At 40.2% G+C, this 18322-nt stretch overlaps 1 protein-coding gene across 5 annotated transcripts in view; it reads right to left on the bottom strand.

The window, feature by feature from the left end:
• ABI1 (abl interactor 1) overlaps positions 1 to 18322 on the bottom strand; it is a 104302-nt gene that overhangs the window by 6576 nt on the left and 79404 nt on the right. For 2 of the 5 annotated variants that reach the window (XM_044424767.1, XM_044424766.1), the window contains exons 4-9: positions 14607 to 14621; positions 13822 to 13922; positions 8094 to 8234; positions 4476 to 4576; positions 2736 to 2912; positions 2506 to 2509 (exon numbers count right to left, since the gene is read on the bottom strand). In XM_044424767.1, coding sequence (XP_044280702.1) covers positions 2506 to 2509; positions 2736 to 2912; positions 4476 to 4576; positions 8094 to 8234; positions 13822 to 13922; positions 14607 to 14621 — 539 coding nt within the window. The remainder of the gene's footprint in view (positions 1 to 2505; positions 2510 to 2735; positions 2913 to 4475; positions 4577 to 8093; positions 8235 to 13821; positions 13923 to 14606; positions 14622 to 18322) is intronic. The other 3 variants (XM_044424768.1, XM_044424764.1, XM_044424765.1) reach the window with 3 other exon arrangements.

Genomic DNA, 18322 nt, shown 5'->3' with positions numbered 1-18322 from the left:
CACAGATACAGGAAAAGGAAAACAAAAACAAAAAGCAGCAGTCAGTAACAATGGACCACAAAACAAGGTATGCAATGAACAACAGAAAGGCACACAGCACGACCCTCTTCCAAGTTTGCTTTCCCAGCTATACAACTACTGCTGAACTCCAGTTTTAGCCCAACAACACTTGAAAAAGAAAAACGGGGAGGGAAGCTTATTGGGGGTAAGGCTACAATCTGCACTTCCAGTTTTAGAGGTCGCTCCTACCTTTTTCTGCTTTTAAACTGGGAAGCCCCAGCATCTTGCTGCAAAGTCTTATGAGGAAGGACGGAGCACAGAAGAAACTGTATTCTTTACAGCAAACCTTAAGAGCAAATATCACTGTAAAATTCCATGAAAAGGGAGGAAAGCACATGTGGCATTGTGCTCTACAGGGAATCTCAAAAACAAAACATCCAGAAAATGGCAAGTGTTGCAGAGCAGATAGATGACCTGTATGGATTCAATTTTTTATTATTTTATATTCTGAAGCAACTTTGCAAATCTTCAAGTAAGGTTTTTTAGGAAAGTGATTCATTTGTAAAATAGACTGTGGTGTGCCTTGTGGTGTGGTTTGGTTTGGTTGTTTTTTTCCTAGTCAGTCAAAATGGCAAATTTGTCATACCCCAAAAAATAAAATAACTGTGACTTTGCTAGCCAGACAAATCCCCACATTGTTACGTTATGTGCCCGACCCCTCACGACTCCCTGGACAACATTCCTCCAGGCTCTTCTGTCCTCCACCATCCCCCACATTACATAAGATATATTTGTAAAAGTATCTATCACTGCATGCTGGCAGCACCACAGAACAGAGCTCCCTCACTTTCCAACCTCTTTGAATGTTCCATGTCCATCTGTCAAGACACCCAGAAACATTTTGCCTTGCATAAAAAAACTGAAACACAAATGCAGGGCAGGTTCCATGCAGTTGACAAGGCAGCCCAAACTCTAGCGAGTATCGAAACTGGATAGACGTTAAAGCCAAGTCAATGCCCAGAGTGAAAATATACCTTCGGCATGTTTGGTAAATGCATTGCGATGCATCAGGTTTAAAGTGTTCTGCACAATGAGGCTCTAGCATTCCACCTTCTTTCCTTCTAAGAAGGAAAACATTTCAGACTGAATTGCAAAAGAAATGGCAGTAAGTCAAAGGGACTTTGGAAGGTGGACGTTAATTATGACTGTATGTGCAGCTGTAGTTCTCAGCCTTGCATAACAGAATATGCATAGCAACAACAAAGGGCCTCAGACTGATCCAAATTAAGCTGAACCTACATCAGATGGAAACAAATCTTGTTAGCACATTGTTGATCTCTCAGAACCCAATTCCTGGCTCTGACCTGCATGTTGACTCAGAAGACCTTCCACTGTTTTAGCTTTCATGTATAAAATGACACTTGGGTACAACCCCACTAGCAATTTTTTTAATATCAAGAAGATAGTTTGAAAAATGGTTAGAGAGGATAATAGGATAGATTCAGAATATTTGGAATGAGAATATTTTTATACTACCTCTCCTCTAATTGCGATTCAAAGCATCTTAAAGGCTCTGTGTTCAGCAGAGTAATAGACTGGAATTGCAAATTTGAAATTGGTTGCAGATTTCCAAGTACACAGTCATTTTAAACAATTTTGACAATTAAATTTCAAGACTGACCTCACTTCAAAACAATCTTTCTCCCATCATGTGGCAAAGTAACACAACACAACAGCCAATATTCCACAGATTTCATTTCCATTCATTGTTCCTCTTACATTCTTTCTTTTCCCAACCCAAACCTGTATCTGTTACCAGTTCAAGGGGAGTGGGAAACCTGGAAGTTATATTATCAAGACTTAGGTGTTAAATCATAAGTTTCAAAATAATGATGAAAATGACTGCCAAGTTAAAATTAGTATCTAAAGGCTATTTTTTAAAAGCATGGCAAGCTACTTATTATTTAGGGCTTATCCCTAACTTTGAACAAAAAACTGCATTGTAAAAAAACAACAAGTGTTAAGCAATTAGTAGACCTTTAATCCTACTGAAAAACCACTGCTCAAAAGTATCAGGGCCATTTTCCTTCTATTTTCACAAAATCATGGGCTGGATTGGACCCCGTGGACCCCATGATTAGGCCATACAAAAATACAACAACCCTGAAAGAACACTGAAGGTGGCACTCTATATGTGGGAATGGAAGTGGGTTTTTGCTCCACTTCATGGAGTGGGGCAGATGAGGTGGGTATTTCTGGTCCAGCCTGCTAAAAATTTACCAGTACCCTTAACAGAAGTAATGACACTACTGACAAATCTGACAGCAAATAAAATGCTTAAAAGGTACATTCTCAGGCAATTTGTTTAATGACTTGTCTAGGGAAACATACTGTTTGCATCCTTGAATCCAGTAAAAATATAATGATCTTGGTCTGAAAAAATCATGGTTGATTCTGGTCCATAGGGAAAGATTCAACCATATTTTTCTAGGTAAGGTGCAGTGGGAAACTGTGATTCAATAAACCATGCCAGTGAGGAATAAAGAGAGGGTACGTAGGCTCCAAGCTTGTCCTTGGTCTAATAAACTGAGCTTTATTCTATTGAGGCAGTTACATCTGAAGATGACTTAATTACTGGATCAATGATAAACGAAGAATTTTGTACAACCTTCCCACTGGTTTGTACAAAAGCAACCCCAGGAGTTCCATGCTCAGCAGTGACCCAGCAAGCTTACTTGAGTTTTGAGAATAGAGAGGTCCGCCATTAACATGAGGTTGAGCAGAAAATGGAGCGGTCACAGAAGGGTTCCGCCTAAATCCACCAGAAGAAGCTGAAGAAGTGGTCGAGTTGTGTCGGGAAATCTGCCTGGTCATTGTGCCATACTGAGAACCAGGAGCTGACCCAGGAACAGCTGAAATTCAGGAGCCAAAAGGGATAATGCATTATTGGATGCTGTGCTACTTTTATATTTTTATCTTTTTTATTGCTGTTATTGTGAACTGTCCTGAGACATCAGTGATGGGATGGTATACAAAAGTTCTAAACAAACAAACAGCAAGACTTGTGGTGATGAGGATGGATGATGGGCAGAGTGAAGAAAACCAGGAGGAGAGGGGAGGGATATAGAAGAACTCACGGCACAGGAAGTGCATGAAACACAAATCCTCATAGATAATGAATCAGATTAGGGAGAAAGCTACTTTAGGGGTGAGGAATCCTAAAAATACAACCAGTGGTGTTCATCCTCACACATCACAGGTGAATCAACTCACAATTTGCTGCCATGATTTATGAAGATGTACATCGTGGGTTGTTAATTTGACAAGGAAACCAGCCATTTTGGGTTACTTATGGGTTAAAGTCTTCTAAACCTACACATTACTGTTAGGTTTACTTTTGCATTAACTCATAAACCCCCGACATGTCTGAGTTCAGCTATCACACTAATAACCTACAAATAAGGTGCCTGTGCAAACCAGAAGTTGTTCCCATCCCAAAAATTGTGGTTTAATTAACCCACAATTTGCTGCCATGACACTGTCAAGAGAAAGAACAGAAAATGGCAGAGATTTCATTCAAGGAATTTTGCTACAGTGAGGAGTTCCAGGTGGTTGATGTGGAGAGCATGTTCCTTGGGTGACCACAGTCATCTTTTTATTTTATGTATTATATTTATTTGATAGGATACAAGGAAGGGACCTAGGCAAATGTAATGGGCACAGTGAATGAGGATTCCACCATGGCAGACACAGAGTTCCAAGCCAGAGGAAACCTGACCACACCTCTCCATTTCTGCTTAGGTTAATTTTGTGCCACCAACATGGAAGCTGTTTCCATTCGTCTCCATTGAAATAATCCCTGTTTGGATTGTAATGGTACTTCCCACTTTCGGGATAGGCAGATGAAGATTCTAGTAAACTTGAAATGAAGTATCTGCCTTATATTGTCAACTCATGGCCTCATTCCAAAGCAAAAATAATAACTAAATTGACAACTGAACTGTTTCTCTCCCAATTTAAAGGTGAAAGTCAGTCAGTCAGTCTTTGTGCATCAGTCTGAAATTAATTTATAGACAAGACAATATATGTGGGCAGAGGCATATATTGATAATTACCTTAAAGTAATTATCAATATTCATTTATTGAATTAAGCAACTCTGAGGTAGTGTAAGGAAAAACCACTGTGGAAGAGATTTTTTGCATGCATACCCTACTTCCCCCCCAATTATTTTAATTTAATTCAATCCATACAACTATGTCTAATTTGGGATTGTAATCTTTTTTTGCATCATTTAATAATTGTTTACATTGTTCCAAAGCTGTCATGTAAAAACTGAATTATAATGACTAAACATTCAAAATGTAATCAAAATAAATGCCCTTAAAACTCTCCTCAGCAACCTAATAGAATTATTGAAAGCGCATCAATAAATTGCACTGCATCCAGGATATTTTCACAGCTATTCAGTAGATACCTTGACCAATAGTTGGTGGTGAAGGCGTAGGCACGGCAATGGGAATGCCAATACTGCTGCTTCCGCTGTTTTCTCGACTGCCGCTTCCTCCACTGCTACCACTATTCAATATCAAAACAAGAAAGGTGCAAGCAAATCAAGAGGAGCCCTGCAAGATGCAGCAGTCAGCAGGGAGACAAGTTACCTTATTTTCATGACTAAGTCATGCATATGTACACACATGGCTGTATATAAAGGGAATTTATTGGGAAAGAGAGAGAGCAACTAACGACAGAAATAAAATTTAAAAAGGGTTAATGAAAGCAAATAAATATAATGAGTTTTGGGAAGTTTTGTAAAAGCAGTACTGATAGAAGACAAAGGCTGTAAACCTAATTGAGATTATATGAATTTCTGGAGGGGATATGAATGTAATTGAAGTATAAGTTGTCTAAACAAACAAATAAATAAATATTATATATTATTGTTATAATATGTGAATTAAGAGGTGGTAGTTTTGGTCTCCGGGTTGGTGGGGGCACTTTATTATTTACTTTTTAAAATATTGTGTTTTTGCTATATTGTTGTTGTTGTGATGTTTTGTATGTATGGTTTTTTTCTGCTTAAAAAGAATAAAAAGGGGCGGGGGAAGGAAAGAGAAAGAGCAATCTGTTGCATATTATCATACCAGCAGAACAGGGTACATGAAATTCTAACATATACTTATGTAATGAGCTAGTCATTAGATACTCACACACACTCTCAGTTTTAGCTATTCAGGTATTTAATTAAAAGTGTAATGAAATCTCTAAGAGCTAAAGAACTGTTGGTCTAACATAATGCTCTGAATGGTTACAGGCAGAATAAACTAATTAAGGGTGACAAATTGTATGTTAAATGTTTCACAACATAAGCTATGTGCGATCATAATGTGAGTATGCAGCAGAGATGGATCCACGGGCCCAAGGTATGAGGGCAGCACTACACTTTAAATCTGTTCCCAAAAATCCCTGTAAGGTGAAGTGCTGTCCTTTGTGTCTAGCAAATCCAGTCATGAAACAAGCATGTTCTTCTAAGCAGCCACATGCATCTTACGACAAAATTGAACAAGGCTTTTTTACAGGTGCCTTCTGCAAAGAAGCCACAGCCATCTGACACGGAAACAGGGTTCTCCAGGTGAAACTGTTGCAGCAGGTTGGTAGTTCAGTGGGAGTGCACCTGATCGCACGGAGGTGGTCCCAGGTTCAATCCACAGCATCTCCTGGTAGGACATGAAAAACTTCTACCAGAAAGGCAGAAACCTGCTGCCAGTCAGGTAGAGTCAATAGTGGGCTACCTGGACCAATGGTCTCACTCAGTGCAAGGCTGCTTCCAGTGTGTTGAGGTGTGATGAGAGAGATGCATCCAGCAACCTATCTAAGCACCCAGCTCGACTGTCCAGGTGTGCTGGCAGTCTCTATCCACCACACTCACAGGTCAGAGTTGAGTCAGAAGTTGGGGAGAAATGACTCCAGGAACTCAGACCAGTCAGAAAATGAAGCGACCATTTATCATTAAAGGAAGAAAGCCATTCAGGCATGTATTAAAATATTGTTCCCATTCTGCTCAGTTTTCTGCCACTTATCCAAAACAAGGCACAGAGTTAAATGCCAGGCATTCAAAATAACTTCAAACAGACACTACATAAGGAGAGAATTTAAAGACTGCAACCTGGTCACAAATCATTCCCACAAAAATTAGTGTTCAGCATGCCAGAGATCTTGAACTTGTTGCTATGGTTGCAGCTGAATTTCAAACCACAAACCACTTACGACACTGAAGAGTCCATTTCCGCTGCCTCAGATAATGGATGTACAAGACGACATTTATGCTACTGTTTTAAATGAGACAATGTTTTAACCAACTGCAGGCTCTCTCAAAATAGAACTATTGTCATTTTGCATGATCTACAATGAATGTCAAGTTTATAAGCTTACATTACACTACTCTACAAATTATCAGAGCTCCTCATTACAATGACCACAGCTATGTATTTAATCATTCAAAGCAGCTAAGATGCTGAACAATTTTACCTATATTTCACTACAGAAGCAGCTGCAATGCGTTCCTTTCCAATCTTGGATTGACACTTCTCAGGAGCAAAGTTGCAAAGTGAGCACTTCCATCCATTCAGAGGAGCTGTCTAATCAAGCCAGGTCATGCAGACTAATAAATATCACAAGCCATTTACAGGTAGTTACAGGTGGCCAATCCACATATTTTGAGGAATCAGATGGGATCCCCTGACGCCATGTACATCAAACCGCCAGGTGTGTGAGCAGTATGCATGTCTGAATACTTTGACCAAATCTCCTGAAGTAGAAAGCTCCCTGCAGAGGATCTGAGAAACTGCTAAGCTAAAACCCTTCTTGTTGACATGACAGCTTTAATTGAAAAGGTAGGTTTCTGGGTTTTGTCTTTTAACCTAGAAAGCCTTCCCTAGGCTGGTGCTCCCTTGATGAGTTGGACTGTAACTCCTATAACCTACACAGCTGTGGGATTATGGGGGTTGTAGTCCAACATATCTGGAGGGTGCCAGGCTGTGGAAGGTTACTGTACGGGCAATGTTCAAATATAAATCCCAGGCACTTGCAGTCTAAAGCTGGCCTGTGCCACATACTAGTAGCCACAGGACTCTACTTTGTCTGTTTCTGTGACTATCAGAGAATTAGCACATTTTCTCCAACTGGAAGGAAAAGCCAAAAAATTCAATTGACTGCTCTGCAAAAGAAGCTTTGACAGAAATTTGGCACTTGGGAGTGGATGTAAACTTAAACATATGTGAGCTTGCACAATCCCATGAATTGCACAGAACTATATATATGACAGCTGTGCCATGTCTCTGCTTTTCGAACTACCTATCAAGAATTAAGCCCTCCTCACCATTATGAACCACTTCCATCTTATCTTCATTTGCTCCCTTTCCTGCCCCTCCTCTGTATTCTTTTCCCTAATTACCCTTCTCCTTCTTTTATCCATCAGGAAAGGTGGCCACTTCACTATAGTATGTCTCTTTTGCCATGGTCACATCCTCATGGTCAAACTCAGCTTGCCTGAAGCTGTCTCCTATTACATTTTCTTATATTCCCTATATCTTGTGCCATGTCAGGCCCAGTTCTGGATCCTGCTGAGCCTTGCACACAGGCAGAGGCAGGATGATTCCACATCCTTCCCCAGCTCTATATTTGAAGCTGGACAGAAGAATGAGGAGTTGTTCTTGCAATATGCCTCCTGCTCCAGGACTTCTCTCCCAGCAGGAATCTAGAGAAGGGAAACGGGGTGGAGACTGAATCCAGTGTAGCACTTGGCTTGGACCACTCCAACTTTCTTGGCAGCTCAGAACAAATGCAGGAATATTCTTCCCATCTCTGGAATTGGGTAGACGGAGAAGTTTGGAGCTTCTCACATTGCATCATGCTCCACAGAAGGCAGTGGAACACTTGCCATAATACACAGAATTGTGGACCCCTCCCAGTACCATCCAGAGAGCTCTGGCTATTGGGCAGTATAGAAATGCAATAAGTATATGAAAAATCAATTAGTTCAGCTGGGCCTGAATTCAATTTCTTAGCATACAAGTCATAGAGTCTCCCATTTTACCTGTGTGTTCTGGGCCTCTGGTTCAAAGATGCTGTTCTTCCAGGACTGTGTTGACTTCCAAGTCTTGCAGGACTGGTCATATAATCATTAGGGACCGTTGGTGGCTTAACAGGCTCCAGGGTCTTATAGGGAGTATTCCGTCTATTGAAGGCATGAAGTGGGAGAAGAACAAGACTTATTAATACAGCAGAAAAACAAATAGCTGCAATGCTATCCTTCCACAGGAATGGGGAATTTGTGGCCCTTTGGGTGCTGTTGGAAGCCAACTCCCCTCAGTCCCACAAATCATGGCCAGTAGCTGGGGATAATAGGAATTGTAGTCCAATTATCCAGAGAGCCGCAGGTCCCCTGACCTAAAGTTACAACTTTGCACACCATCATGCTGTGCTCTTTTGCCACAGTGTATTTTTAATGCCAGTCTTGCTATACCTCCTGGGCATATTAATCACTATTAAAAACAAAGGGGGTTATGCCATTTAACTTCCACCAGATGTTAAGTGCAGCACTTCTTTAGGAGGGTAGTATATGTCTGACAGTTGTGTCATGTCAAAATATACAGTCATCTAGGTGGTAAGGACTATTCCAATGTTTTCACAGCTATAGACCTTGGAACAAATTTAATATTAAAATAGCTTCTACAAGAAGGTAAGCTTGACAGAATAATGGGATCTGTTTATACTGCCATCATTAGCATTCCTCCCATCTTATAAATGCCCTGGGAATTCACAGAAAACATGAGCTCTTGCACCTATGAAGCCAAAGGCTCAGTCCCACAAGCAGCCCCAGTTTAAATATGTCAGGCAAAAGAACTGGGACAACTGTCCATTTGTTTCCATAGATTGCTGTAGGTAGGGATGTCAACTTCTCATGCATTTGGCTGAGAAGTCTGGGATACTTTTTGCATGTGCTACCCCTTGCACTTATGTAACTTTAATGTTATCAAGGCAAGGGGGCCACTAGACTTCCTGTTAAAATTCTGAACTGGATTACTTTAGGCAAACAGACAGGTACTTACTGCCAAAACACCAACTTGAGATCTGTTTCTTTCCAGTAGCATTGGTTACTACAGTAGCAACTGTTATTAGCACTCCTCTTTTAACGGCTTAGTAAAGTTCTACTTTTGTTCTGTAAAATGATGTCATCCCTAAAGTATTCTACTTTGTTTCATCTTAAAAGGAGGGAACCCATAATTGTGCTGTGAAATTATGGGTTCCCGCAAACCCATTTCTGCCACACAGAAACCTGGGAAAAAGTTTAAAATACAGTGTTGCGCTGGCAAATATGATTAATATTGAAACTGTAAATGAGTTTATGTATAAGGGAGACTGCAATATAAAACATGATGAATATTCCAAGGTAAATGACATTTATCAGCCATGAAAATGCAACATAAGTTACTGCTTGTGTTAAGGTAAATGGGAATATTCATGACAGTATTTTAAAATGCTGCAGAAGGGGAAAAAAGCATTAGAAGAGCTAGCTTTTCCAACATTGTAGGCCCATACCATTGTAATCTAGTGGCCAACTAAGTGGAAAACTTTGTTGACTAATTTGGAGTTATATTTTATTCATTATTTATATCTCACTTGGTCTCACATTAGGAATACTTCATATCTATACAACTGTAAAATGAGGACATAAATACTACGAAGTTGCCATAAAGACTTTTCTAAATGTCTGAAAGTGTGCCACATGCTCCCTTTTCCTACTCCAAATCATTCCTCTGTTTCCAAGTTGGTCTAACTATGATTTGTGATGATATCCAAGCTAGGATATTGCAGTTAATGCTAGCTCCCAAACCCTGAGTACCCAAATCCAATTCGTGTTATGCTTCATAGTTTAGATGTGGTTGAAGAAAACAAACTATGGTTGGAGGACACAAGGAAATGGCACATAAGAGGAGGCACTGGAAAAGCTAGAAAAGGGACTCAGAAAAAATCTCTGAAACTTTCTAGGAAATCCGCTCATCAAAGCAAAAAATGTTCCTGGACTACACTATGTATTGGAGGTAGTTTGTATATATATTCTACACAAAATGAGGCTATCTTTGGAAATAAGCGTGTGAGGAAGAAACTAGTCTATAATTCCTTCCCTTAATGTTCAGTTAGTGGTGATAGGCTCTGTTTTTAATACAGAAAGAGTAAAATAAGGCAGGATTCTCCTGACCATTCTGGGTTGGTGGCCATACTTGGAATTTTGGGAGAATGTTCTGGGCAGTTTCACCAAATGACTGTGATGGCACTCCTTGCCTGTTCATACAATGGTGGACATGGTGCGTGTGACCAGTCACAGACCAGTTACTTCTCATAAGCCCTCTTCATCTCAGCTGGTGGCATTTGCCAATCAGCCACATTTGACAAATACATGAAGGCCTATCCATCTGAGATCACAGAACTGCAATAGGAGAGGATGCAGTTCTGCAATTGGATTTGGATTCAGTTACTATGAAAAGTATATTTTCTGTTCTCTATGAAGGCCACCATAATGGCCTAGCAGGTACACTGATTAAGTCTGGGAGGATGGCGATCCTTGGCATCATATTTGGAAGGCATCCACATTTGAAAATGAAGCACTGGACAAGGTGAACAGAAAAATGCACCCAAATAGATATTCATCAGTTGTACTAACTCCAGAATATTTGTAGAACTGAATATTATGAACAATTTATTATCAGATATGTGATCAAGAAGGTTCCATTATACAAGTGTATAATGCAGGTGTGAGCAGCTTTTGGTCTTCCAGATTTTTGGCATGCAATTCCTATCATTTCTTATCTATGTTGGCTATGGTTGATGGAAGCTGAAGGCCAAAACATCTGGAAAACCACAAGCAGCCCACCCCTGCTTTACAAGAAATGGCTTCTACCATAGTCTAGAGAAATAGGCCATTACTCTCTGTATGTAATACATGTTTCTCACCACGAAGAAATTCATTTTGCAAAGGGTGATCTTCCAGTGGGCAAGAAAACTCTTTTAAGGGACTCATGCCAATTGGCAGATGACCAAAGAGGAGAACCCCAAATGACACAGTTGATAGATTTATATCAATAAAACAAATGCTGGGGGAAATCCAGAGTAGCAGTGATACCCGCATTTCAGAGTCACTGAACTGGTCCTATTACATGGCGAATCAATTGCAATCTGATGTAGTATTTGACCTAATTTTTGAACCAGCAGCTCCTGAGAGCATGCTCTCTGGCTCAGTCAGAAAGCTGACCCAACTTATTTTTAAGCTTTGGCCTACTTCATGCCTGACTCTGAGATGCAACCACAGCCCTGCCCTCCAATGCGACTGCACCTACATCCCAAGTAACTCACAGTCTGAAACAGTTACCTCAAGCTCTGCTTTCCTTACATGAAAACTCAGTACGAAAAGGAATTCCTTCAAAACTTTCATCACTAACTGGGCCTTCCTAGTATTTATTCATATGCAGGAGTCAGGTTTCTTTACTGAGTCAGTGGCAGCTGCAAACTGCTCTGTACAGGATTTATGTACTCATCGGCTCGTCTTGTCAGTCATTTGCTTCACAGAATGAAGCAGAACGCATGCCAATTGCTGGCTTTATGCAGAACCGTCTTCCAGGATTTTTAGAATTTTCTTAAACTTCCACTGTTAACCTAGAAAGCACTGACTGACTGTTCTGTAAGATTTCTATTTGGCAGTTTATACTTTTCAATGAAGCATATAGTGTCTCTCTCTCTCTCTCTCTCTCTCTCTCTCTCTCTCTCTATATATATATATATATATATATATATATATATATATGGTTTGTTTAAGCTTCTACTAAACACATGGAGGAAAGATTACTTACAAATAAGAGAAGGTAATCTTTAAGCAAGCATATTAAAGCAAATTCACAACGGAGAACTTGCCCTCTTCCTTTTTTTAACTTCTTAAAACCCTTTAATCCTAAATCAACAATTCAGCTATGCATTGGGAATAACCATAGCTTTCAACTACAGCTGCAGTTTTAAATATTAAATATATTTGGATATTAAATATTAAATATTTTGGATACTGCTCCATAGCTCAGGTAGCCATTAAATGTTCTAACTCCATTCCAGGTTACTGAAGCATAGATTTTTTAAACTAGCTTTGCATGTTTACCAAAATGGTGAAATTATGCATTATTCCACATCTCTAGCAAGAAAGCCATTTCCACTATAACACATACAGACATGCTTGCAGAGGTGGAGCCCTGGTCATTTATCCAATTTCGAAATACAGCTAAGGTAATGTTTCGCAAGGTTGTCACACTTATGCTTCCCTCTGGCACACTCACCTCCCCTCAGTTCCATGCTGACCATTTGTTTTCCCAATCTGTGGACATTGCTATAAGGTGCATACCAAAATGGATAGATTTGTGGATATTAAATATTTTATAGCAAGAGTGCTATTTCCCTGCTTCATCCCTGTTATGAATTGTCTGGCTTCTTAAGGCAACAAACTGAAGGGCAGAATCCTAGCAGGGCCACCTTCCAGCCACTGCGTGCTAGAACCACATTTGGGATCCCCAAGAGCAGGTGTGGAGTCTCAAGCACTGATACTACAAGCAGGATGATCACTCTTAAGATTCTCTGTTTACCTGACCCCATGACCTGAGCTGTTGTGTTCTTTCTAGAGAATTCAAACCTACAGTCTGAGAATCTATGCGCTAGTAATACAGGGCCAGTAGCAACTTAGTCAGCAGAATGTAAGGTCAGCAACTTATCCAAAGAATGTCTGTTTTGGTTTGCTACAGACCTTGCTTCTGGCCCATGCAGCTCATGGGAGCAGAACCTCAGGTCTAAGGGCCAAATCTGATGCTCAGGGGCTTCCAAGTTGACCACTCCCCTCTTCCCTAACCCCACCTCCTCCTTCATTCCCCAATCCACTGGCAATTCCCAAGTTTTGCACCATTTTGCCCTCTTCTGAAAGGGTGAAATACCCCTCTGAAGGCTTGGTGGCCTTAAGAGCTTTAAGCTATTGTTTCTGTGTAACCCCTTTGGCTTTCATCCTACCCACCACTGCAATGCAGCCTTAGAGAGTTTCTCCAAAATGGAATTCCACTCTTGGCTAGTAGAGGTTCAACACCCCTGACATGCTGGTTTACAGCCTCAATCATCCCCAGCCACCAGGGGCACCAAGCTTTTGTTGCCTGCAACAGGCCTTCAATTACTTATGCTTGAGCTTAATGAGCACATATCCTCCCAGCCAAGGCTCATTTCTCCCAGCCCTCATTCTTTGGTTCCTATCACAGAGCTGAACACCGCTCTGGTGAATTCAGTCCTGTGAATAGGAAACACCGGCCATGTTCAGTCAGGCAGACAGATTAAATTAATACTACAACCCAATTTGATTCACTTTTTTAAGATGTCAGACTGCATAGACAGAACACTCTTTATATTCTTATCAGAAATGAGAAATTCTCACCTTTGCCCAGAATGGAAACAAACCAGCAATCTCCTAGCTCAGGTTGCTATCCTACACATCACTCACCCAGAGGTTGGTTCCAGGGAAATCACTTGACCTTATTTTTAAGAAAGTGTGTTTAGCATGGAGACAGCCACTAAACAGCCTCATGAAAAAGATGCTCAGTCCTAAAATTCATGTTATTTTAGAAGTGAGCTATACAGCTTATTTAACAGTTGACGACAACAACAGCTGAAAAATACTAGATAATGTTGACACAAGCAATTAAAACTGTTCTTTGTCCCCATAAAAGCGGAATGAGAAGTCTTATTCTTACCCCAGAGTTCCCCGGCCTGACATGGGAGGACTTGGTGGTTTTTGTGTAGGCGGATTTGTTCTTGACAAAGTGCCAGTTCTTGCAGGCTGATTGTTTCCATGCTGAAAACCAGAATAATGCTTTAATTTTGGGGACCAAAATAGCTCCAACTATATACTGATGCAATGCTTCAATACACTAATATGAAGTGAGGATTCCCAGACAGCTTTCAAACCACAGCTTCTTTTACTGCCTACTGGATTAAACACAATAAGAGAAATCCCATGTCCAAGCTTTCTATTCTCCCCCCCCACCCACTTTTGTGATTGTGTGCCCCCCATGAATGAAAACGAAGCAACACTAAGCATAAGTAGTGGCTCATGTACCAACCTTATTTCCATGACCCTGTCCGATCCAGTGACCCCATTTTGTATTCAGGATTTACTAACGTATTTATTTAGTCCAGCTATCTAATTAGCACAGGCATGCAAGTGTTTCTGGGAAACCTTGTCTAAAATGTAAGTCGATATGAGAGAAGCACCTACCACATCCAAGCAAAGCACTATGTATGTTAGAGAAATTAAATGTTATCTATGGATAAAATGCATTTGTCAATATATCAGTGATATATTAACTGTCAGTTGGAGCTGAAGTTCAGCACATCTAAGTAACCTATGGAAGAAGGAGCAGAGAAATATAAGGGAGAGATAGACAGAGTGCGAGCGAGCTAGTTTTGGGGTGTAACGGCTCAGCAGCCTCTATTGTCATGGGGTGCTGTGGGTCAAATGAGAAATAACTCTTCTTACCTTGGCTTTTAGCCACTTAGGTTGGCAAAAAGAAAAGGAGGAAGAAAAGTAGAAATTAATGGCAAATCTATGACTGTCCATATGGCAGGTTTAAATGATAATGTTACAACATTTGCAGTGTTTTCATTGTAATTGACAATTGCAGTCCAGGTACAGAAGTGCATTTTCATACATGATCACAGTGAAAGCAGAATGATTTCCACAAAAGGAGGATCTTTCAGCTCCGTCTTAATCCAGCAATTTAACAACAGAATGCCATGGCTGCAGCAATTGTGACACTCTTTCAAGACTGACATGCAGCTAGTAAATACATTCAAAAGAGCCTGCAAATAACTGAAACAGTTGTGGGTAGTTCCAATGGGGAACCAGGACCAAAAGAATTCTTCTTCGATTCATGTCTACTTGGCACGGAACCCTTCCTATAAAGGAAGAGCACATGAAAATCTATCCTGACTGCACATCAGATTGCTCTTCTTGTTCTGGATCCTGCCAGTACAAACAAATAAATGCTGATTTTTCCATATGATTTGTTTGGGGAAATGATGGTAAGGAGCAGGTTATACGAGGTGTGTCCGGAAGTAGTGAGAATGACGTCCCTATGCTCGAGAAGGGCTCTGTGAAGGGAGAAGCTAGCCGAGGTCACTTGGGGTGGGGTGCCAGGTATACATTAGAACACTGCTATCAGTTGCATTCCAGCCCTGCCAGAGCCAAGACATTCTCTTTTGTGACACCTGTTCAAGTGCCTCGTATTAAGAAAAATGCAACCAAGTTTGGAACAGTAGTACATGATAAAATTGTGTGAAATTGGGTAAAAGTGCATCAGAAACTCTGGGAATGGTGAGGAAACTTAGGGAAAAGCTGTGCTATCATCTGCACAAGTGTACCAATGGCATAAGTTGAGATTGGCTCATCTTGGATCCTTCATCACGACAATGCACTGAGCCACAGTGCTTTGGCTAGCAGAGAGTTTTTGGCTGAAAAACACACCATGGTGCTGCCCCATCCACCCTATAGCCCTGACTAGGCTCCTTGAGACTTTTGCATCTTCCCAAAGATGAAGAATGGTTTGAAAGGACACCATTGTGGTAGTGTGGAGAACATCCAAACAGCCAGTGCACAGGCTCTGAACGCCATTCCACTTGAAGACTTCCAGGGATGCTATAAAGAATGCAAAAATCACTGGGAGAGTTGTGTATACTCACACGGTGCATAAACTGAAGAAGACGGTGTTCAATTGTAAAATTTTCCAAAGAATGATTTTTAAAATATCATTCTCGTTACTTTCTGGGCACACCTCGTATACTCAATGGGCCGGCAGCAGTTCGAAAGATTCAGGCGCTACTTTTCCCACAAGCACACTGTTTATGAGAGCAATTTTAACCTGCTATCAGTCAACTGGGTTCCCCTTCCTTTGTGTAGTTGTGTACCCAAATATGCATCAGCATACAGAAACTGATCTTTTTAAAGGGCTGGGGGAAATCTTCCCTGCTTCTATGACAGAATTTCCAAAGTAGCTTACAAAATCATAATAAAGTAAATGAGAAATGAGTCTGTAGTAGATACTTGCCATTGCTGTGAACATATAAAGCTGTTTTTTCCTTGTATCAGACCACTGTATTGTCTAAAGCAATAGTCTCTCCTCTCACTGTCAGAAATTTGAATGCCCCAGGTAGGATCTTACTACCCAGGATAATTCCTTCACCTGGGAATGCCAAGGATCCCACTTGTGACCTTTTCTATGAAAAACCTGTGCTCTTTTATTGAGCCATGGCCCCACCCTTATAATATTTCTCCCTCTCTTGAATGACATGCTTTATATGCACAACTTTATACTCATGACCCTTCCTTTTGATGTTAGAGCCCTGTAGGTCAAGAACCTAGCTAAGGACCAGTGGGAACCTAAAAAGACAGACACAAAGTCTGAGTCTGCTCTGCTATGAATTCATTACATAATTTTGGCCAAGTCACATGCCACCATGTGAAAATTTTAATACAGAGCTTGGAGAAAATGTTGAAGGTTCCTGATGTTAGCTACCACCAAAATGTCAATTATGTCTAATGATTATTTAAGGAATGCATTTGCTAACTATGGTAATGAACAGGGCTTTCCACCTGAACATATGCAGTTATACCTACCTTAGTTATAAATATATTAATTATAATCTGAAGAAGCAATCTTCTATTTAGAAGTTCTGTACTTAGAAAATCAGTACTAATGAAGAAAGGTACATCAGTTTGCACATATTTGCATAAATGTCTTTCATACAAGATTGCTTTGCATACATTCCATAAAAGCTAGCTGGGGCTGGCTTCTAAAAACAATTAAAGAAATATCAGAATTTATTAAGGACTTTGTTTTCCCAATCTACCTGCAATATAGTCCTATAAATAAGTGCTCTCTGCCTAGAAAGACTATCCCATTCTAAATAGACCTGAAATATAACTCTCAATAGTTTGCTAAGTACCCAAGGTGTTAGCTTAGTCAACTGTACAGCACAATAGAAAGTTAGTTGGCATTTTCACACCTGGTATTGCAGTTCAGGGACAGGAACACCAAGTCTGGCTTGTAATGGAAGGCCACCCAAACAGTTCATGACTGGAGGCATAGTTTGAGAAAGGGACTTCCAAGCACATGTGTCATTATGTTAGCTCCCACAGTAGGATACAGATGAGAATCAACCTCTTTAATGAAGTGGGCTAGTCTATCTCTTCAAAGAACCCCAATAACAGAATTGCTTTTCTATAAGGCCCAACAATTTGTTGTTGTTGTTGCTGCTGCTGCTGCTGCTATTTACTCAACTTATATTCCACTATACTGGTCCAAAAAATCTCCAAGCAGATTACAATATTACAAAAAATAACTATATTTCATAAAATAACAATAATAAAAACAACCTACAATAAAACAGAGAAATAAGCAGCTGAGGTCAGATATCAATAAGTTACAACATATTAACAGTAAAAAAGTATAAATAATATCCAAGTATAAAATCAAATATTAAAATGTCTGGAGAAGAAGCTCAAATCATATCAAATTTTTAATGCTCAAAAGTCAATATGGGGTTATAAAACCATCAGTTCAGAAACAAACCCAAAGAAAGCTAGTCAAATATATGCAATAGTAAACACAAACTCTGTGCACACAGCAAATGGAACAGGAGTGGTGTGGGGGTGGGAGATGGAGTTAGAGGGTATTTTCACACTCTGCGATGGTGTTATAAAGCTGGTCCTCAAGTTTTCTCTCCAGCTAAGAAGCAGCAAACTGGAGTTTTGGTCACTCTACCACAAACTCATAACAAGATTAGGATCAACCTCATAAATGAACCTAACACTTTCCCGTAAAACTTTGTGCAGATCAGTTTTCTGGCATCTTCTCTTTCCCTTACAAAAATAGTGGACTATTTGAACAACAGTTGTTATCTTGTAGTCCCTTATGCATGACATGGATGCATGACATCTGTTTTAACATGTATTTGAAGTAATTTAAGAGCCATTTAAATGCATTCAAAGACTTGTATGAATTCCTTTAAGATGAGAAGGAAAAGCTCTGTTAAGGTATGTCTGCTTCCTTGTTCCTTTTTGCCTCCATGTTTACCAGAGAATTTAGCCAAGGAAGTGCCAAAGAGAGAGCACCATCACAAGCACAGAGCATCTGAATGTTGTAGGAATGCCTCCTGGTTAACCCAAGACAAGATGATGGAAAAGGCCATCTTTAC

The sequence above is a fragment of the Varanus komodoensis genome, unplaced genomic scaffold, assembly GCF_004798865.1.
Source record: "Varanus komodoensis strain SLA01 unplaced genomic scaffold, ASM479886v1 scaffold15, whole genome shotgun sequence".
In the NCBI taxonomy this organism is placed as follows: domain Eukaryota; kingdom Metazoa; phylum Chordata; class Lepidosauria; order Squamata; family Varanidae; genus Varanus; species Varanus komodoensis.
This window is presented reverse-complemented; position numbering and strand designations above follow the sequence as displayed.